Raw genomic sequence first — 23821 nt, forward strand, 5'->3', positions numbered from 1 at the left:
CCTGCTCCGGTTTCCCTGTCTGATTGAACATGTCGGCCTCTTTCTAGTCTTGTAATAAAAAAAAAAAAAAAAGGTTATTATAAGGATTTCTGGAAGCAAAGAATTTTATGCCTTTATTACACCCTGGAGGTACATTTTAAAATAGGGACTAGTCATAAATAAAGATCATATGTTATGGGTCAATGTGCTTTCTCAAGATCAACAAATGAATTCCATTCATATTGACATGACCCCTATGAAGTGTGAATATTATAGCTCCCTGCACCTAAAAGGATCTCAGCCAAAGAGTATTGGGGAGAAACATTTATAAATTAAAGTGTAGTAGGAAAGTACTTGAATTGAAATCAGAAGACCTGAATTTTGATCATTGTTCATCCTCTTACTAATCATGTCATTTATACTCTCTAGGCTTACTGTTCTATTCATGAAATATACCCAGTAAAAACCGCCTTCTGCATCTTTCGGAGTTTTAAAGATCATGTGTAAAATGCTTTGAACTGTAAAACAGTTTATAAAATATGAGATCATCATATTAATAATAATAGTAGTAGAGAATCAAGACAACCTGAAGTAAGGTATTATTATTATTAATAATTTAATTTACCAGGCAACTATTTTTGCCTGTTCTTCAGTTCAACAGTATGCATCCTATAGCTTGGTCAACCATAAGGCTTATGTAAAGCAAGTTCTCCAAAGAAAAAATTGGCAAGCACATAATTAGCATAGCTCCTCTGGTTCCCCAGTTAATATGGTTTAGGTGCTAAAAGCAAGTGCAACAAACAACTCTTTTTGGGGAACAAGAGTTATAGAAATAAGACAGTTTAAAGAAGTTACAATATCAGGTACATGAGACAGGAAATCTGTCCAAATTTATAATTTGAATCATTTAATCATATTAGGTAACTTTTCAGAGAATAAAACACCTATCAATAAATTACCAAAAATAGAAGTTAACTTCACAAACTAGTGTGGCTAAATTTCAGATTCAATTGGTTAAATATTTAAAGAAACTAAATATGCTTCTAAGTCCCCCAAAAATGGAGGGAGTAGAAGCAGAGAGAAGATGATGTCAGAAAGAAAATTAAGTATTTTACAACAAAATGAATTCATAAATTGTGTCTAGATTTTTACTGTTTTGATACTTACAAACATTATAGTATAATGTATTTATTCAGACTGGACTCTCTACTCTGAAATAGCAACATAGTATGGGAAGACTGGTCCAGTTTAAAAATGTGGATTTTAAAGGTACATGAGGAGGTTGTATTCACAGGTGTTAAGCCATAGATCTTAACTATTTACAAACTACAATTTGAAAACAGAACTAATTTCTTTGAGTCACTTTTTACTTTCATGAAACCAAATGAAGATAAAGATCCACATTTTAAAAAAAAATGCACAGAGACTAAGACATGCCAAAAGACATTTTCTTGTTTTTAGCTTTCTGTTTTCAAGCCATTAAAAATTAAAAAAAAAAATCAGAGTGCTTTACTGAGCTCAGGAAGCCACAGCCTCCGGGAACAACAGAACTGCCACACTAATTTTCTGCATTTATTGTAGAGTGGAAAGTTCAACTCAGGTTTTAATGATCAATGGCACTGTGTTAACATAATTTCAAAAAGTGGCTTTCAGATTTGGGGGTTGCCAAACATGCACCTGCTGTTCTCAAAGCCAAAAATTTAAGTCCAGAATAAAGTGCAAGATCTAAATTACACAGAGCGGATTGTGAACTATCAGTATTATTTTTAGGAAGTAAAAATAATATCTATGGCAGAATCTATTTTATGTGTTGGCAGCCTCCAAAAGATGTAGCTAAAAAGAGCTTCTAAGTAATGTCTTGAGGGTCAAAAGCAACGACCTTGTCATGTTCCTGGCAATCCTGGTATAACACCTGGGTCAGATACTAGTGAAGATTAATATGGTAATTAGAAAGGGATCAAAAGTCGTATTGTAGCAAAACAGATATCGCATAACAAACAGGGCTTCATAATACTGTTGATATTCTCCATAATTTTTCTGCCAATTCTTGATTATGGGCACCACGGTAAATAAACTTTTCAGAACAATTTTTGATAATGGTAAGAATAGCAAAGATTGTTTAAAAAGTAGTAAATTTGTTCTCAATCACATCTTTAAAAATCACCTTTGAATAGGATGCTCAATGTGCATATCAGAACTAGGGGAAAATATTAAGCATGATCCCACACCATTTTTATGGCTGAATCAGTGCCCACTGAGTTAGCTGAGCAGCCAAGTGATTAGAAAAACAAAATTCAGAAAAAAAAAAAAATCCCTAAAATCACAGGACCTTCATTTATCTGACTGGATCTATAACTCCCTGCTTTAAAACTCTTTACCTAGGTGTGTAATTATACAAAAACCTTTTATAAATAGGGGCTCAACTCTCAATTTGGATCATCTTTCAGAAATGCCTGAAGAGAAGGACAGAACTAATAATAATGGAGACCCAAAGAACATGTTCTCAGATAGCACAGAATACTGCCTGCTGTGGGGGTCTGTGCCGCACTGTTGTCACCAGAATGCCTGGTTGAAGGTCATGTTTACAACCCAGAGTCTCTCCAGAAAGCCACTTACAGTAAAGCTTTAGGATATTACCATAAGTCTCTTTGTAGTATAGCATCCCTTGCATACTTTACTTGTTAAAATCTTTTCGCTCCTTTCCTTTCAGTCTAAGTTACTGTTATTGAAAAACCAGACAAGATGCCTCCCAGTTAATGATTCATTCAGAAAACATTATGTGATGCCTACTCTGGGCTGTATTCTAGGGCACACAGTTAGTAAGACACTCCATACTACATTTAACCTTAGCTTACGTTATTTCTGATGGTTTCCTTTGTTTACTTTTGTGTGTTTGGCAAATTCCTTACTCACACATGCCTGATAGTACCTCTGCCTGAGGTGCCAAAGTAAAATTCAGGATTCTTTCCTTTATGCTACCACAGTAAGTGTCTGTGCTACTATTATTGTCTTTATTACATTATTCTAAAATTCTTTCTTTACCCTAATGTTCATAGCAGCATTATTTACAATGGCCAAGACATGGAAACAACCTAAATGCCCACTGACAGATGACTGGATAAAGAATTTGTAGTATGTTTATACAATGGAATACTATTCAGCCATAAAAAACAACATAACACCATTTGCAGCAACATGGGTTCCTGGAGAATGTCATTCTAAGTGAAGTAAGCCAGAAAGAGAAAGAAAAATACCATATGATATCACTCATATGTGGAATCTTAAAAAAAAAAAAAAAGAAGAAGAAGACAAATGAACTTAAATATAAAACAGAAACAGACTCACAGACATAGAATACAAACTTGTGGTTGCCAGAGGGGAGGAGGGTCGGAAGAGACAGACTAGGAGTTCAAGATTTGTAGATACTGACAGGTATATATAGAATAGATAAACAAGTTTATATTATATAGCACAGGGAAATATATTCAAGATCTTGTAAAAGCTCATGGTGAAAAAGAATATGAAAATGAAAACATGTATATTCATGTATTGTACTGTACACCAGAAATTAACACAGCATTGTAAACTGACTATAACTCAATAAAAAATTTTTAAAAAGTCTAAAATGCTATAAATAATAAACTATCAACTATAAAAAAAAGCATATGCAATATCTTAACCATATTTATATCCCAAGAAACTAACAAGGTTCCACGCACCTGAAGGTCCTCAATAAATGATTCATGAATGAAAGAGTTTCTACCTGCAGTGGTGGTGGTGAGGGGCAGGGGACTGGATGCCTATCAGCTCTAAACATCCTTTGTGAGAGATCTACCTGCTCCGGGTTTGAACCCCATCATCTCTATCAAATGTGATGATTCTCTCAGAACAGAATAATACACATCACATTACTCTAGAGACTAGATTACATTCTTCTTAGGTTCTTTCTTCTCTCAGATCCCAGATTCCTTCAGCATGCTTCATGCTCAACCACAACATTATGCCTCCTCCACTCCCAAAGTTTTGGGCATAAAGGCATTTGTTTATCTTAGAGACTGAGACAGAATCTAAACCTTCAGCAAGCCATAACTTATAAGTAGTATAATCCATTTACTTTCTAAAACTTACGGCATCTTTAGTTTTTGGTTAGAGGTTAGAATACAAGTGAGCTTCTAAGTGAACTGCCTTTTCAGGTCCTGAAACTTATCAGGGATCTGAAAACATCAATTTTGTATCTGGTGACATTTCAGATGATATTAATTTAAAAGCCTAGAGTTCGAGATTTGTAGATAATAACAGGTATATACAGAATAGATAAACAAGTTTATACTGTATAGCACAGGGAAATATATTGAAGATCTTGTAGTAGTTCACAGTGAAAAAGAATATGAAAATGAATATATGCATACTTATGTATGACTGAAAAATTGTGCTGTACACCAGAAACTGACACAAAATTGTAAACTGACTATAACTCAATTTAAAAAAAGCCTAGAGATTCCTGTTTCCTATATGCAAAACAAAGTAGGCAAGGGTACCCTTTCCAAAAATATTCAATTTTCTTCCATGTTTTTAAAATAGCTTTAAAGAAGGACATACTGACAGCCTTCCACTTTTTTCTTCTCCTTTGCCAATGAATCTAGGTATCAGCTTCATTGTGATGTTCCAAATACACTAAACTCCAGCGGCTACAGGTTTTATTTCTCTTGAGTGAATAGTTACGTTTCAAAGATTCATTTGGATTTTACATTAGGGTGACCTGCTTTCATTATATTCAAACAGGCTTAGATCCATCTCTCATTCAGGCATAGCAGAAGACAAATAGCTACATCTACCTCTCCAGCCATCTAAATAACTCTAGACTACCCTGAAGAGGAAAATTTGTTTTGTGACTACACTATTATCTGTATGTTATCCACATAATTTTCACTATTTCAAATATTACGTTCCTATGTATCAATTTGGGGGGAGAATAACATTCTGATGAGTACACCAGACTATTTCTCTGGATTTGGAAATAAGAACTCTTAGATAGTCAGAAAATGGGCATTTAACCAAAAATAATTTGTCATCAAGCCTAGTTGATGAAAAAGCCCTGTGAGTTTAGGTACACACGAACTCCTTACTCTCAACAACCAAATCAAGTGTAAAATAAACGACGATTGAGATCCCTGTAACCTTAGTGTATGGAAAATGGAAAAATGAGGTTATACAAAAAATTTGCAAATCTCTTACGCTATTATCTTACTTAAAAGATATATCTCTCAGTCCTACTGGCCAGAAAATAGATAGTGAAGAGACCACTTATTAAAGAGTATTTTCTTACAGATAGGCTTATAGTGAATTATGAGTCACAGTAACAGAAAGCATAATCAGCTTTCCCCACTCCCCAGCCATGGTTCCCTGAGGTTCACCGTTACAACAGAGTGAAAGCTGAAGTGGGGAAACACTTCACTCCTGCAAAGGAAAGAAATTAATACTCCCAGTTGTGTAAGCCTAAAGGACTTCCCTGAATTCACTGACTTAGTGTGACCTGTCAAGGCAAAGACAGACTGTACATAACAACCAAGAAGCCAAGAGAAGACGACCACTGTGACTGCGTAGACAATCATGCAAACCTTGTTAAAGGAGATGGTCACAAAGATGCAGCACACCTCAAACTACAGTTGCTTCGTCTTGTCCAGATAATTGATAATTGCACTAGAACATTTCATACGACTTGAACCAAGGTTTCTCACATTTCAGATGCCAGGTTAGTATAATTCCCTCACCACACAAAGCACAACAGAAATCCTTGAAGTTCAACAAAATATATCCAATTTCAACATTTTTTCAGTTCTCAATATAGCTGTACAGGATGTTTGGTAAAAATCATTTCCAATGGACCATTATCAATTCCGTATCTTTCTGTGAATCTCAAAATACATTAGCTAGACAGTCATCTTATTTTAGCTTTAGAATGTATATCAGGTGTGTTTTTTTTTTTTTTTTCCAGACACAGCAATTAAAGGATTATAAAATAGCTCATGGAAAGCTCCAAAGAATTGATCCTCAGGGAGCAAATCTTGCAACACCAAACAACCCCAGTTTCTCTTTGGTGTCTCTACTGACAAACGTTATTGCTAGTTAAGTGAGATAACCAGAAGACATGCACACAAACCCTCACATGTAAGTAACGTGCTACGGAACTAATATTTACTGAGAGGCTGGTTGCTAGAATTTTCTTACTAATTTGAAATTACCACATGACACACAGAGCTTCCTTGAAGATGGTACTCTGCCCATTTTGTATTGGATACATGTATTTTATTATGTAGTTAGGTATGTTGAGGGTTCTCCCCAGTCTTACCCAGTTATTTTATTTTAGAGTCTAATGGGCTTTGTATCTTGAAGCCAAACAACCTGTTAGAAACAAGCAGCAGAGAATAGAAGCCCTTTTACCTGCTTGCTGCCTAACAATTCAAAACATACTGAAATCTGAGATTATTAGACAAGGTTTTGGGATAAAGAAATAAAATAAAAACTGACTTGTCAAATGGGACGCCCTGCTGCTCAGTACCATGTGTTACCATAGTAAGATGCATCTGCTCTGCTATTAAATATGTTAGCGAATATGATATATAGACAGTCGTGGCATTATCAAATATTCTTAGTGCCTATTAAACTCCACAATTACATATTTTAATTTTACCTTTCATTAGTAAAACTCAAGGCGGTAGCACCTTGGAAAGAACTTTAAAAGTTCAGAGAAAAACTATCATTTTTGTTCTATTTCACACATTTAAATTATATTCATGTGTTACAAATAAAAAAAAACTGGCAAGCTAACAGAAATGTTCTGAAATTTTAAATGTGGTTCTATCAGCTATGATTTACTCACAATGGATGTAATAAGACTATAGTGGAAAAAAACAATCACATATAGAATTTGAAAAACTTCAATAGCTACGTCATTTTTCCCCCCTTCTGAACATCTTACTTCCTTTCAATTTAATCTTAGCCATCATCAAATGCCACACAACATATGAGCTAGTCCCTGATGGAATCTGCACTCTGAGCTGGAGAACTTCGTCGCTTAAATGGGCTATTGAGAGCTGAGACATCTATGCCTTCCTAAATGCTTAATAGCAGAACACATCTGTTGTTACTCTGTTTGCTATATTAAGATTAACCACAATAATGCTGACAATATTAATACATTTAAAAGCCTGTCACGTTCCACTGCTGTTGCACAATTCCTGGGGACTGCATGATCAAAATAAGAAGTGACTAGGGGCAAACAAAATTAAGAATTATAAAATGTGTAGAAGGTGAAAAATACAAGGCAGACTCCAAAACGAGTACTGCCTCCCACTAGGACTTTAACCTCTCGCCTGCCTGGCTCATCCCAGAAAACTCTGTAGCTGCTCCTTTCCTAAAAACAGCCACAGCATGCCTGAACTTGTCACCTACCTTCCTCAGCAGACTGCTATTCTGCGAATGCTGCAAGAATATGAGAAAAATGGTGACCGAAGCTAACCCCGGTTTGGGATCACCTCCAAACCAGTGTAATTATTAAAATGTAAACACATTCAAATCAAATAGGCCAGAGAGGAAAATCATTCTATGGAGCACAATGTCTTAAGAAATAATAAGGCCAGTTTGTCTTTATATTAAAGCACCCCAGACTGTGATATCTTTACATACTTGTTGGTGGAAGGGTTCAACAGTACAATCTCCTTGAAGGACAACTTTGCAATAAACGCAGTGGTTCTGACTGTAGGAATTTATCTTCCTGAAAAAATGTGTTCATATATATAAAACATTATTTTTAAAAGATTAAAAATTTTATTAGTTTGTAATACTAAAAATTCTGAAACAATTAAATAAAATATCCACCATTAGGGAATGGTGTGCCAAATTACAGTATATATGTGCAATAGGATCTTATAAAGTAAATGTGAGTATGTGCTCTAAAGTTGAAAGATGTCCAAAATATGTTAAATAAGACAAGCAAGTCGCAGAATAGTATGTATCATATGAAAACATTTTGTCTTTTTAAAGAATGTTCAAGTGTGTCAGTATATACAACTATTTACACATACCCAAAAAAGAAAAGATACGTATATTTATGCACATAAAATGAATGACTAGAATTTTAGATGCTGCAGAAAAAGTGTTGGTAATATCAGTTTTTAACTGTCTATTCTCATTATTGTATTTAAATTTTTCAATAAGTACTTTTATTATCTAAGAAAATAAAATTTATTAAAAATATGGTCTTTTTCTGGAAAGTAAATAGGTAGGACAGTAGATAAAATTCGACTTCCTCTGAAGAGCCTGTCATAAAATATTATGGCCTTGCAGACCCAATTCTATGCGTCACTAATCTATCGAATCCAGTTTATGTCTAGACATTTAGAATAATCCAAAAAAAAACTACATTAAAAAAAGAGCAGTTAAATAATAGAAATACTGTTTACTGAAGAGAAAGTTCACTGGAAAGCTAGTTAATTATGAAGCTGATGGTTGCAGTATGTTTCTCGCATAATAATGAACAACACCTATGTTGCAATTTTAAATACCAAAATGCACCTTCAGCCACTTCATTTATCCAGCACCCTTCACAATAGCCAAGTATAAATAACCAATTAACACCACTGTTCGTGAACTAGGCATTGGTGGAGGAGCTAGAGTTCTTTCTGCATGTGAAATTTCTCTGTGATGCCTGTCTCTTAAAGATCAAATGAACTCAGCTCTGAAACCTACACGGAAGGCTGTCTGACCTTACTTCACATGTAACTGCTAAAATTATAACCCCATTTCTCTGCTGATGCCCTGTGGGATCGGAGCCCCCAACGCCTTGCTTTTACTGCTTATTAACCATAATGAACAGGATGACATACTTTTCCTTTGAACACTTCTGTCGGGAAGATGTCCAATCAGCAAGAGATACAAGCAATAGGCAAATTCCCTTTCTCCCCCATCATTTACATGTTCAGATACACAGAGACTCCACTCTGCCTTTGGTTTAAAAAAAAAAAAAAAGTAGGTCAAGCTGTCTAGGCTTTCACGCACTAGCTTCAGAACCTGTGGAAAGGCTGAAAGCTTTCGCGCCAGCCAGTTTCCAGAGCACTGCAGGCTATTTTTATATCCATCCACACGTAAGGCTGATACTCTCCTGACAGTCTTAGTCTAGTCCCACCCTGAGGCGCAACTCAAAAACTAACAGTGATACCCATAACTCTACCCATTAAAGGAATTTTAATACAAACATCACACGCTGTGCCATGGCACTCTATTGTTATTTAGTGCCTCTGTGTTGAGGGACACAGAAGTTCTGGCTTGTGCCCACGAGGAAGGAGTCTCACTAGCGCAACGCACAGTAAAGACTCGCAGACTTAGGACTGGTAATCTGGACTGTGTGGTCATTTGAAGAAGCAGCTGGGCCAGCCTGACATTCTTCTTTGCACAAAAGAAAAAGGGAGCTCTGAAGTTAGACAGAACTGGTTCCAAATCAGGCACAGTTACTCATTAGCTAAGTGATTTAGGTCAATTATTCAAAAATGCAGTTTGCTCATCTGTAAAATTAAGATAATGATTCATACCTCAATAGGTTATTGTGAATATTAGATGAAATATGATTTTTATGCAAAGTGTTTAGTGTTTGGTCCATAGTAAGCACTCAATACATGCTAAATAGAATTGTTTAGTTATTCTTACTAAGCCAATGAATAGAGTAAGCCTGCTTTTAGAGGAGGAGTTTAACCCTACTTAATATAATCTGCTGTTAGAATTTCAAACATTTAATATATATTAATTTAAAGTATTTTTTAAGGGGGCAGGGTATAGCTCAGTGGTAGAACACATGCTTAGGATACACAAGGTCCTGGGATCAATCCCCAGTATCTCCTCTAAATATAAATAAGTAAACCTAACTACCTCCCCGCCTCAAAAAATAAAATGAGTATTTTTTAAAAAAACATTTTCATAAATGGAAAATCAATTTCACCTCCATCATTTAAGCAAATGTCAGAGATTGGCCCAGTAGGATTAAAAAAAAAAAAAAAAAGAGGACAAATTGCCAGGGTAGTAGGGGTTAATTACCTTCTACAACCCTAATCAATTAGGATTGACTACCAGAGATTTTTTTGTTTCTTTCTTTCTTCAATTGGATTAAACTCTTCTCAAGTCAGAACGCAGGGAAATATATCACTGATTTTTTATATAAATATTCAAAACAGTACAGACAGCAGAGAAGAAGCATACTAAATCTCAGAGAACTGACCACCTATTTGGAATATCTGAACCTGGGAGTGGCACTGGCCAATGGTCTAACATGAGCAAAGTCTTCCTTCCCTGAGAAAATACCATGTGGATAATGAGTCCATCTCATGATAGGTCCCAGCACTCGGCCTCCGTAGAGGAGCCCAGGAGAGTGTCACATGTTTTCACCATTACCCTTTGGGAGTCTACCTCATCCTGGGCTCCAAGGAGAGCGTGCCTCATGTGAGTTCTTGCACCACAGTGGAAATTTACCAACAAGAAGGGAAGGGAGGCCATGAGCCAAAAAGAAGCCTCCATTCACTCACACATACATTCTTTCATCATTATTAATATGTAGCATTAAATACATTATGTTTTAGTGTCTGAAAATACAGATATAAAGATACATAGTACATGGTCACTGACCTTGATGGGTTCACAATTGAATGGACTGAGGACACAGAATAACTGTCTGTGGTAATTGATGGAACAGAATTAAGAACAAAGTGCTATGACATTACCAAAAGGACATGATCAGTTTTTCTCTAAGGGGACCAAGGAAGGCTTCACAAATACATGAAATATATGATCCAGACCTTGAAGATGAATAAAAGTCACTAGACTAGGAAGGAGAGGTGGGCAAGCAAGAGTGAGAAGAAGGAGGAACATTTCAAAGAGAGAAACAGGCACTTGGGAGGTCTCTTTGCTGACTGTCTTTTCAGGGTTGATACAATTTTTATTTTGAAAATTGTGTTTCTCTGCCTTAAAATTATATACGCCTCAAATTTACAAATCACACTAATCAATCAAGTCATACAAAGGCTAGCTCGCTAACTACAAAATGTTTGCAGCAACTAGTCAACCAGGTAATTTTCTAGTTGTTTATTTAACTAGAGAAAATAGTTTATGTAGCTGATACCTGGCGTGCTCAGTAACTCACGTGATGTGTGGTATGCTGGGGTTGTTTGACTTTACAAAACTACATGAAGTAAACCAAGGACAGTCTCTAACTAAGTGTAACCTGATGAGGGACTGCCTCCTGTACTCTTACCTGCACCACACATGTAAGGCCCAGAGGTTGAGCACGTGGACTTCGGGGTCAGACTGTCTCAATTTAAATCCTGGTTTTGCTTAGAGGCTGTGTGATCTGTGCCTCCTTTCCTCATTAACTAAATTAGGATAATGTTTTTTACTCGTAGGATTTTTATAAACATTAGATGGGGTAACATATGTAAAGTTAGGACAGTTAGGAGCTTACTGGTTGCTTTCATAAATGCACACTTAAAAGACCTCTTCATAAAGTTTGAAAACCTTTAATTGTGCTTCTACAGCGTGAAGGTTTGAAATATCAGCCTGTGCCTACATTCTGTAGCTGATATGCCATGAGAATAAAATGCACCCTTTAAATTCTAAGATCCTTTATGTTAAAAGCCAGGACTCACCTGACTTGTATTCCAAGTGCCCTGAAAGGTACTTGAAAAAAACAAAGGTATGTTAAATGCATGTATTTTATTAAAGAGAGAACATGTCCAAGTTGGCATGAGGAGTAGCTGAAGATAGAGCTGGAAAATAAGCCCAGATTTTGCTTTCAACGAAGATCCAGCTAAGGAGTTTGGCTTTTGAACTGTTTGCAGTACACAGGTCAGTGGTTCTTCAACAGAACAGGTGAAGGTTTGGGTCACCAGAATCTTGCCTCAAAAAACCAATCTATGAAGAAGCAACATAATGAATTTGAGACATGCTAGTAGTTAACTGAGATCTGCGTCTCTAATTAACTCTTCTCAAGTTAAACATCAACCAATGTCCCCTGAAGGAGACCATGCCCTTGACCAGAGCAGCACTGACCTATTTAGATTCCCCTTGAACATTTTCAGAATGTACACACGCAGTTTAAATTGACAGAATTTCTAGAAGCAAAAGAATATTTCAACAAACACTTTTTGCTCATTTGCTAAATTCCAGGCTCCTCCTGGACTCTGGGAACACAAAGATGCAGAGACTAGACGGAGGTTCTGCCCTCTTGACACTGACTTCTGCTCAACATCACAGTGCTCACCACGAATGAAGGCTTTGCCATCAGAACTTAAACACTTTAATCTGAATCTAAAATTTGCCGGGTTCACAAAATTACCTCCAAAAACAGAAGAGAGTACAAGGACTACAAAAAAAAAGTAAAGGTTTTTTTTGGCTGTTTCTTTTCTGGAAAACTGACCTTTTTTTTGTCCAGAAGAAGTAAACGACTAAGTGTCTGTCTATATAATTTTGAAAAACAAAAACTTGGTTTCTCCCCATACCCTAAGCAAACATTGGAAACACCTACTTAACGAACGTTACAGAGAGACTTTAAATTGACAGCCTGAACAGGGAGTCCACACCCAGCCCTGAGCAGCCTTGCTAGCAGGTGAGGAGCTGAGACACAGCTCGTGCAGAGCAGAGAGAACGCGAGGAATTACGGGTTGAGTGTCAGGCTCTGTGCCTCACTCTCCCTGCTTTTGTTCACTCAGGAGCTTTTTTTTTTGCCTCTAAGTGAGTACAATTACTGCTAGAGATGGCTGAATATTATGAGGCAGGTATGTCTTGAACTAAAAGAGGCTGAGAGACCCACTGCAATAAAGCATTTAAAACCAGAGGTTGAAATAACCAAGTTTTTATTTTACAACAGTCATTCTGGTGGCAGTGCAGAGACGGATTAGAAAGGGGAAGAAACTTGTGAGCAGAGATTAGCGAGTAGGTTATTCCACCAGTTCAAGAAGAGGCCACTCACTTAAGGCAGTAATAACGCGAGTCAATCAGAAGCAGACTCATAGACACAGAATACAAACTTGTGGTTGCCAAGGGAGCAGGGGGTGGGAAGGGACAGACTGGGATTTCAAAATTTGTTGATACTGACAGGCATATGCTGAACGGATAAACAAGATTATACTGTATAGCACAGGGAAATATATACAAGATCTGGTGGTAGCTCACATTGAAAAAGAATGCGACAATGAATATATGTATGTTCATGTATAACTGAAAAATTGTGCTCTACACTGGAATTTGACACAACATTGTAAAATGACTATAACTCAATAAAAAATGTTTAAAAAATGCACATTTTAGTTAAAAAAAAAGCAGATCAATTCTAAAGCTGTGTTAAGGACTTGAGATGTGGCTAATGGAACTGAGAAACTGAATTTTAAAATGTATTTAATTGTAATGAAGTTAGATATGAATTTAAAACTGAGAGTTGATTCAGTTTTAAGTATGTTTACAATAAACCAGATATGTGAATCTACATTTACAACTGGAAATTTCATGAAATATACAGGATTTCTGATGCAAATTTAGATTCTTGAATTGAAAGGTATGTGTAAGTGTAAAATTCACGTCAGATATAAAAAATTTAGTAAGGGAAAAAATGTAAAACATAGTAAGATATGTACTGATGATATGTTAAAATACAATACTTTGGATATATAGAGTTAATTGAAATACATTAAAAGTTAATTTCATCTGAAAATTTTTTTTTCTTTCTTGACTACTAAGAGAATTTAAAGGAACATACATGGCTCAGACTATATTTCTATTGGACAGTACTGATTCAAAGATCTTCTTGGAATTCAGTGAGAGATAGATCAGGTCATAAAAGTCAGCACAGGAAAGATGTCAAGGTTTTAACCTGTAATCGTGTTGATGGATATGCAGTTGGGAGATGATGAGTTCAGTGTTTAATGAGGCGCCTGCCTGTGAGATACCCAGGTGGAGGTGCTGAGACACCCAGGTAGAAATGCTGGTTGGTGATCAGAGGGGAACTCAGGACTGGAGATATGTATCCAGGACTAAGCAGTCTGCATTTGCTGGCTGAAGTGTAGAGCAGAATTTTAGGAATATTCAGGTTAACTTTCTTTTTATAGAACGAAAAGCCTTAATAATCAATTAAATTTTGGTTTTCCACCAAAGAGCTTTTTTGGTCTGTCAGTCTTGTGTTTCCAGTCTCTGGTGGGCAAGAAGGCTGCAAGGGGAAGGTTCAGGAAGAAGGGTTTTTTTTCCACAGGAGAGGCCCATCCTGAAGGTGTCTCCTCAGGAGTCTGAGGAATACGTTCTTCCAGGCTGTGCTTTGTCAGCAGAGAGGTTAAACAGCTTATCTGGCTGCTCTCCAGTAGGGCAGAGGCCTCCTCTGTCTCGTGACCCAAGAGTCCCCAGGTCTAGCGTACTGCCTCCTAATGTCAGCGCCTAGAGATAATGCGCTTGCATTTCCCAGCTCTGGAAATGCTTACGTTTTCATCCAAAGAATTTTCTCAGGCCTAGTGAAAATTAACTCTACTTCTTGGCTTCTGATTTAAAATGCAGATTATTTATGCCTCCTATTAACCTGAATGTCCCTGAGTATATTCATCTAGGTCACTTCCTTCCTCTGTTGAAATGAACGGCTTGTGTCTGAAGTGGCCCAACATCAGCTTTAATAGGACTCCAATGCCATAGCATCACTTCCGGTTCTGATTCCTGGTCTTTGGCTGACATGTTCACTATCCTGTCCATATTTTTTTAACTACTCCTCTCATGCATTCTGTTTATGGCTTTCAATGGTTTTTTTGGTGTGTGTGTGCAAGAAATGGAGTTTTCCTGACTCCTTATTCAGTATGCATTCTCCAAACTAGTCCTTAACCCTTAAGCAATGTCTTCATTACTCTTTTCCCACCAATCTGTATTGTGTTTAGACTCCTGCAAAGCCAACATCCTTCATCTTAAAGCTAGCATATGCTTTCATTGTTGTTCATCCTCTTTTCCTAAGACATGCAGACTCTATTCTGATCATACAAGTGAACCTATCAGACATCAGATTACGTTCTGAGCATGGGAGATCTTAACCACGTCTTCTCCTGGAAATCGCTTAATATCCTAGCTCAGCTGCTCCTGGATTTCAGAGCCTGTATACAGTTATAAATGTTTGCTGTTTTAAGTTGCTAAGTTGTGGAGAAATCTGTTATACAGAAATAAGTAGCTAATGAACTGCCTTATAGATGATCAATAGTGATGTACTGAATGGGCCAAAGGAATGTTTCTTGAATGGAGGCTTTTGAAAAATAGTAGTTGCAGTAGAAATGGAGGTGTAGCCAGTAGTCAGGAAAAATTCAACAAGAGGTCTTTTATTTTGGAGGTTTGTCAAAAGAAAGGAGTTTTCTAAGGCAACTCATCACTGGCTAACAGAATAGAATTGAAGCCATTCTGTAAAACTGCTTAGGGTCCAACAGGAAACAATACATCAAGAAGAGTAGTGATCACAGATGGGAGGAGAATCTATGTCCAAGATTTTCCCTGCCTGGGTAACACCCTGGCCATTGTTTCAGCAGCTCTTCCAAAGAAGTTCCTGAGCTCTCTGTTTCTTTCTGCTAGCTCAGGGGACTACAAGATTTCAGGGCCAACCTGGAAAGCACCCAGTGTTTAAACAGAGAAGTTGTTGACTAAGCAGAATCTAGACAGTGAGAGAGGATGACAAGAAACTTTCTGGACAGACTCAGAAATAAAGAAAGGACAACAGGAGTTCCTTTCTTAAAAGAATGGATTAATACATTTCACTGGAGTGGAAAGACAAGTATAGAAGTGTGGAAATATGGACTTGGAAAGAGAAATTAAGACCAGAAGGTCGAGGATATTAAATGTCAGTCACAGAATGTGCCTTTACCTGTATGGCACACTGGGAAGCACAGATGTGTTTTAAAAGAAGAATAACAGAGGAATAATCCAAGAAGCACTTTAGCAAATTAATCTGAGCATATAAAATGGATAGGAAAGTATTTGGAACAGAGACAGGAAGATAACTGAAAAGGTGAGGCAGCCGTTTAAGCATCTAAGTGGTAAGTATATGGAATAAGGAGGTGTGGGCAGTAATAGTTATTTTGGTTCTGTTTGTTAAATTTCACAGCAATAGAATTTCAGAGGAGGAAATAATTCTAGAAATCTAGAAAGCAAATTCAGAGAGATGTACAGATGTTCAAAGGTGGCATCCAGTAAATTAGAAAATGATAAACTGAACTGACTTCCAAGGACAAAGAATGAAGGGAGGAATTTGTATTAATTCACCTTGACATCACCCCTCCCCAAAATAGAGACTGTTTCAAGCTATCTGGATAGCACGTAAGCCAACAGAAATGTGACCATCATTTCGCACATTTTCCTCCAAAGATAATATACCTTAGAGGTATGCCTTATACCTTAGAAGCTTGAGGAAGAATTTTACAACACACGGTGAAAAAGATGTTACTTTAGTGTTTCTTTTAAAATTCTCGGCAAAGAAGATTTGCAAAACAGAAAACAGACTCTCAGACACAGAGGACAAACTTGTGGTTACAAGGGTAGTAGGTGAGTGGGAGGGGATAAATTGGGAGTTAGAGATTTGCAGATACTAACTGATACATATATATATATATATATATATGACATATAAACAACAAGTTCATGCTGTATAGTACAGGGAACTATATTTGATATCTTGTAGTAGCTTATGGTGAAAAAGAATATGAAAATGAATATATGCATATTCATGTATGACTGAAGCATTGTGTTGTATACCAGAAACTGACACAACATTGTAAACTGCCTATACTTCAATAAAAATATATATACAAAAAACCAATAAAATATATAGAAAGAAAATAAAATTCTCGTCAAAGAAGCCACGTGTTCTCTAATTCATGTAAGAGCCAGGAAAAAACAAAACCAACTAAAATATCTGCGATATATGATTTTCAGGCTTTAATTTAAATATTACATGGCAAAGTGAAATTCTTAAAGTAGGTGAATCTGTTGGTTAAAAATATTTCAGATGAAACATAGTTTAAATTGCAGAAAAGCCTGTGAGGGAATAATTAGGTTTTATCTTGTTGATATAGGTATGCACCCATGCATAATTACTGACTTTAAAAAGATTTTTTTTAATTTAATCTTCATATGGCATAAGTAGTCTAAATATAATGAGGCAGAAAATGATGAGAAAGATTTGACACATCAACAGTATTGATAAGTTATTTGGGGACATGCAATATTTACTATAAATATACTGTGCTTCTAGTCTATACTAAAACCACTGATCAAAAGGTGTATTTGTAAATCAAAATCAATTAAGAGCTTGGTTTCCAAAATCAGGCTTGCGGTCCAGCAAAGTACAAAGAAGAAACACTTAAGGCAAATAGGTACAACAATTCAGTAATCAAATTAGCAATGCTCTTTCATGCTCCTAAGATGAAAGAATTCCAAAGAACACTCTCCACTCACCCTCTCCTCCACCCTCCACACATTTCCTCTGGTCAGAACCAAGGCACACATTCAGATTCATGGCAGTGAGTGAGCACCCATTTCCAGTGCTTTCTTCTGGAAGTCAGAGGGTTAAGTAATTTCCAATTAACGTCACCAGACTGATATGTAAGAGCTATTTTCTCTCCAGTGACTACATCGGTCAAATTTCTAGACATATCACATAAATTATAAAAAACTTAAGACTTAATTTTTTGCTTACTGCCTCTAAGAATTTATTTAATTCAATATTGATTAAATAATTATCAACATTACTAATTTAAATGTGCATAAAACACTTCACAATTCCCAAGTCCCTTTTTTATATTCTTTATCTTAAAAACCTATCTTTTGTCCACATTCTTACAAGTACTATGCAGATAAGAAAGTAAAAACTGCAAAGGGAGGAAATGGAAATTATACCAAGATGGAGAAATAACCAACACTAGTCACTTTGGGACAAAGTCTGTTTACTATGAATACTCTAAGCTACTGCGTGGCCAGAATCCCAACTGGTTTGTTCATTCATTCATCCAACTAATATTTATTGAGATAAGTAGTAAGTGGTGAGCTCATTTACTTTTGTATCCACAGAGCTTTCAAACATAGGCCTGGGCCATATTAATTACTCATAAAATATTTCTGCACAGGCTACTAGCATGTACTGACATAAATGATGAAAAGCCGTATTTCTGTATTATTTTTCTTATTAATCATCATTATTATAAATTATGTTCTATGCTACCAGAAAGTTTATCTCTATTTGAAAACAAAGGACAAACATGAAATGACTAGAGAATAGGTCATGATATAAGTGAGTTCCAGTAAGTAATGTAATTATTAAGGAGAGATTACTATTCATCCAATAAAAATTCTCATCATTGACTTTCCTGAAACAACCAACTACCATAATCATCTTAGGTAAAAATTCAGAAAATAATATCAATAAAAGTACATAACTCTTCAATAATATATGTGGTACGTATTGAGTGTAACACTTTTTCTATATTGTAAACAAGAAGGTAGGTGGTTTTCTACAGAGTTATATAGATAGAAACTAAACTGCATCTATGACTTCACTTCGACTACTGAAAATCTGAGAATCTATTCATAACCTAAGCCATAACATTTTCAATATATAATTCATTAATTCTTTCATTATATCAGAAAACATTTATTGAGCACTTGTATTCTAGGCACTATAATAATCAATTGCTCCTCACTTCATGTGTTTATCTCCTCCTCATTCCCCTCTTAGAACTTTATAAATTTCAATAGCACTATCATGTGACATTCATATTAACAGTGGTAGCATTAACATTAATATGGCAAAAAAAAAATCCATCTGTAAGAACTAGGCCACCTGAATCAAAACCCATTTAACTCTAAGTTGTTAAATTTTAAGGGTATAGTTCATCAAAATTTAAATATGATTATATTTTTAAGTAAAATCAAACATAATTTCTTAAAATGGGATAATAAACAATGTCAAATATTCATATCTTCATTGAAATTATATTCCAATCAGATTTCAAACTTATCTAACTGAAGTGGCATCATGTAATTCAGCAAGACTGGAGCACCTTTAATGTGTACAATCAACTTTCTAGCTTATTAGTTAATTCCATTAATTAGGATATAAGATTAATTTTTAACTAAGATCAGTACATAATTTATACTTGGCTGACCTTCAAGGTTTATAGAAGTTCTCTTGGAAGTTTAATGAATAACCAAAATTTCTAACTTTTATAGATTAACATAATATGTGATAGTATCAGGCACATTTTTAAGTCAGCTATTTTCATAATCAAACAATAGTAGTACTCTTTCTAAAAAAGTTATTTTTCTTTTAAATTTCCAATCCTGAAAGAAGCAGAAGAAATGATTTGGGGAGAATCAGGCTAGACGCCAAGGTATGTAAATCACTTGATAAAATAGCCCTTGACTATTCCCAAATCTAAGTACCATTATTAAGAATACCTCTGTCCCCATCACAGGTGGGCATCAACTTTGATCCCCAGACACTTTGCTTTCCTTTCCTTTCCTTCCTTCCTTTTTCCCTCCATCCCTTCTCTCCCTCTCTCCCTTTCTCTCCCTTGCTCTCTCTCTTACTTTTTTGATATCTAACTCCTCTTTCCCTTTCTCTTCCATATACCCAATATTATGGGAAAGACTTAAAGGTAAACTTTATAGTAAAAAAAGAAAACCACTGGCTTAATTTTGTTTGTATGCTGGAAACATGGAAAGAAGTTACTTGTCTCCATGTAAGCAACTTGTTGAGTCACAAATGACTGATCACTGCTTGTAGGCAATGAGAGAGAAAGGAGGGAGATGGAAAGTTTTAGTTGGCCAAATTTGAACAAAGACTGGATACGTGTAGTTGATTCAGGAGTGAGTAGGTCTGACTACCAACGGTGTTTGGTAAGCCCAAGAAACCAATGTCCATTTTCAATTTCCTAATCAAGGACAGGCTCAGATCAAGGTAGAGTTTGAAGACAGCAAATCCAAGAGGAAGGGTGTGTAGAGGCAAACATTAATTTCACAGTGAATGGCCAGGCAAATCCAAGAGAGGAGATTCAGAAAGAAGGAGGCCCTCACAGGACAGCTATCAGAAATTCATGGCCAATAAAGAAGCTTTGGGAGGTATTGGACTGGTATGGACATCTAGAAAGCCAATCCATTACATACGAAAGGACTTTAAGGCCACAGTTGACCAGAATTGGAAAGAAATATCCATTCTTGTAGACTAAAACCCTTTCACCATAAAACAAACAACAGCAGTTTGAGTAATTCAATAACATGGCCCCTTATGATTTGAGAGTGATCACTGCAGAAATGTTTCTCAGGGTAAATATGTAATTGGTTATGGATCAATAAGTAATTTCTTTCCGGAGGAAAAGATCTTGTTTTCTTATTTATTAATTTTTTGAAGTAGCAAGGCTCTTAAATCAAGAGGGAGCAAATGCATTTAGAAAGCTGAGATTACTCTAAACAGCAAGATTCCCTACTGCATTAGTTACGTTTATCTCAACTGATCATTTATTTATGATGCTACAAAAATCCAGATGCTTTCAATTTTTTGATTGATATTTGCTGAAAGGCAGCTGAAATTACTTTCCAAGGGTTCCCATCTTGACAACTGCATTTTGAATTGAAAATATACGACAAATTCAATAATAGTTGCGCTGAGGTTTTGTTGTTGTTGTTCCCCCCTCCCCTCCCCAAGATTAGAAATGAATTCGGCTCTTGTGGTCAGTTGTAAATTCTCACTTGTTGGAAATTCTACAAGTCTAATGGAAACTAAGATTAAGAAAATAAATTAATAAAACTTTGATAATTAAGACCCAGCAAAAAGTCTGTGGATAATGCATTTTGGTGTTTGGTGGTTTTTGTAATCATTTTAGGATGAGAGCCTGAAGGCCTGTTTCTAACAGGGAAGAACATGTTGATCTAATCAAATGTCTTTTGAGTCATGGGTGCAAGTAAAGAGAGAACTTGTGGGAATTGACAAAAACAAAACAAAGCAAACTTATATAATCACATGAAACAGAAGAGATAAATTATACCTCAAGAATAGAAAGGGGGATGAAGAGAATGATATGCTTCTGGAACCTTCCAGAAGATAGAGCATTCAGACCAAGAACTATGATGATAAGAATGCTTTAGACTTTTTGAATATATAACACTTTCCTATGGTTGTTATTTTCATATATCAGTAACATATTAATATCTCTTGACAATGAAAGACTGTGTGTGATTCTTTGCAAATATTGTGAGAGGAGATAAAGAATTGCAACCATACATATTAGTAACTCTTTGAATGCAGAGATATAGGGAAGAATCCCCAAGCTGTAATCAGTTATGGCGACTTTAAAAGGTAAAGAAAGCTTTTCATTCATCAACTGCTATTTGCCTTTTACTATGTGCTAAATAAATTCTTGCGGGAGGCTTGGAGCATAGAGAAAAAGGCATGGTCTCAACATATAAATGGCAATAGTCCACTGTATTTTCCTGAAGCCTATGTATCAAAATAAGTATAAGATGACATAAAAATAATCTTTTTGCCCTTTTCCCCAAATATCTCTATAAAGTTTCCTTTTCTCTTATCCACTGCATGTAACTTTAGACAACTCTTTCCTCAGGTGAGGAAAAAAACATGGACAATGGTTCAGATCTTTTGATGTCACCAGTATTAACAACCTCCTGCTTCCAGTCAGATGGAATAGTATCTGTTGAACAATAACTTTTTTTTTTTCATTAATTTGGAAAGCCTGCCTAAAGTCACTAAAAACACATCTAAATTAGTTCTTTGTGAACAGAGGATTGAAATCAACTCATAACTTAAAAAGAAAAAAAACCTATTGTCAAGAATATTTTTAACAACAGTAATAGATACAAGGTTCTATTACCTCTAGAAAATACTTATATTTTCTGTAACAAAATATTGGTTGCTAGGGAGGAAAATGTCCAAAAGGCAGAATTTTAAGTTATTTACAAAAAGCTAACAGTAAAAACTGAAAGTGGAATCTTATTTTAAAAGTACTTACTATATGCAGCTCTAGGTAGTCACCCAGGCCAGAAGAACTGTCCACTCGCACCAATACAGCTTCTTTCTGAACAGTGCTAAACCCTATGGCCAGTCTGTCTGCTCGTGTACTTGGTCGGTCATTAGGAGGCCACTTATATGTGATTTGTCCACCACCTTTGCTAAAGATATACGTTGTCCCAGCTGGAAAACAAAAACCAAAACAGGTTAGTCTAAATACATCTAGTGGACACTTTCCCATGTTTATTATACTGACATATCAGCAAATTATAAAACTTACACTATGGCAATAATAAATAAAATAAAAACAACAACAACATAACACCTATGTCAGAGCAAATAACCATTATAACAGTTTTCAATCAAACATGCCCAAGAACGAGAACAGAGTTTTAAAAAATATATCAGAGCAGCTCAGTTTTTAATACACTCATTAAATCTACCAGCAGGTGCTTCAGAACAAATGAGGGATTACTGCTTTCTCCACTGAGCTGGACAAGCACACAATGTAATGGGATTTTCTTTCTTCCTGCTAGTTTAAAAAAATAGTTTAGTAGGAAACATTGACTTCAGATGCTTCAAAAAGGAGCAGAAACATATATCAACTTGTTTTTGAAACAAAAGCTGCATGTAGATGTGATAGGGTCATACAGCACAGGGAAGCAAATCAAAGGAAGTATGCGACGAATCAACTTTTATGGGGAAAGGGTCTATTCACATATGACAGATGATAACTAATGGATGAACAGCCATGAGACCTAAGGGTCATGTCAAGAAAACGCAGATAATAGATTCCATCCATAGAAGTTGGATCTTACTTAACAAGCTACATCTAGTAGCTGTCAAACTATCCAGCTCCATAAAAAGACCATTTTTTTCCCCAAAGCAAATGCTTGTCTTACAGCAATAAGAATAATGTCACAGCCTCATTTGGTTAAGTGTTCAAATTTTACTTTATGGTAATGATGTCAGTAAATTATCCATCCCACATCTTTTAAAGTAAGAGTTTCCTTTCAAATGAGTTTTCTAGGCATCCAAGGCACTGAAGTCCTATTTAATTGCACCATTGGCATCCATCTCATTTAGTGCAATAAAATGTATTCTTCGAGTCAGAATATTTGGAAGAGACATACAAAGATACATATAAAGGAGAATGAATCTTTCTACACACTAAAGGGGAAAGGGGATGACAGAAATACTTGTTTAGTTATCCCAGGTATACACCTTTAGGTACAGCTTATAGAGGGGAGTGTAGCCTTCCAGTAACAAAGGATACTAATGTATTTGTTGTGTATCTACTATGTGCCTAACATAGTAAGGAAAGCAAGAGGACTAAAGACAAAAATTTAGGCCAGAAAACATCTTGTGTGTATGGAAACACAGCATCCACCAAGAGTAAGGCTTATATGTAAAAGTTTAGTATACAGCAGTATGTTTTCAAGATATCTACAAATTATTGTGTCTATGATTACCAAACCAATTAAATGAAGTTTACTTAATGTCACTTTTATGTACCTTTGAGTAAATAGCTGATGATATCAAAGATTTTCTTTTTGTATTTTGGAGCCAATTACTCTTTGTATTCTGTCTGAGACATCTCCACAGGCCCTTGAGAAATCCCAAAGATCTCTGCAATATGCTGAGCATGCCTGACTGGTTAAAAAGTCTTGGTAGGTAGACCTGACCCAAGAAACATATCAGATAACATTAATCTTCTTAAAATGCAATGGTAGAGAAGCTGTGTACTTCTCTATTAATTTCCTTGAATGGTAATGCATG

At 35.8% G+C, this 23821-nt stretch overlaps 1 protein-coding gene across 17 annotated transcripts in view; it reads right to left on the reverse strand.

The window, feature by feature from the left end:
* Positions 1 to 23821, reverse strand: part of NRXN1 (neurexin 1) — a 1021265-nt gene that overhangs the window by 271130 nt on the left and 726314 nt on the right. For all 17 annotated transcript variants that reach the window (XM_074341128.1, XM_074341127.1, XM_074341130.1 and 14 more), the window contains one exon: positions 22044 to 22225. In XM_074341128.1, coding sequence (XP_074197229.1) covers positions 22044 to 22225 — 182 coding nt within the window. The remainder of the gene's footprint in view (positions 1 to 22043; positions 22226 to 23821) is intronic.

Source organism: Camelus bactrianus, chromosome 15 (genome assembly GCF_048773025.1).
Source record: "Camelus bactrianus isolate YW-2024 breed Bactrian camel chromosome 15, ASM4877302v1, whole genome shotgun sequence".
NCBI classification, from domain to species: Eukaryota; Metazoa; Chordata; class Mammalia; order Artiodactyla; family Camelidae; genus Camelus; species Camelus bactrianus.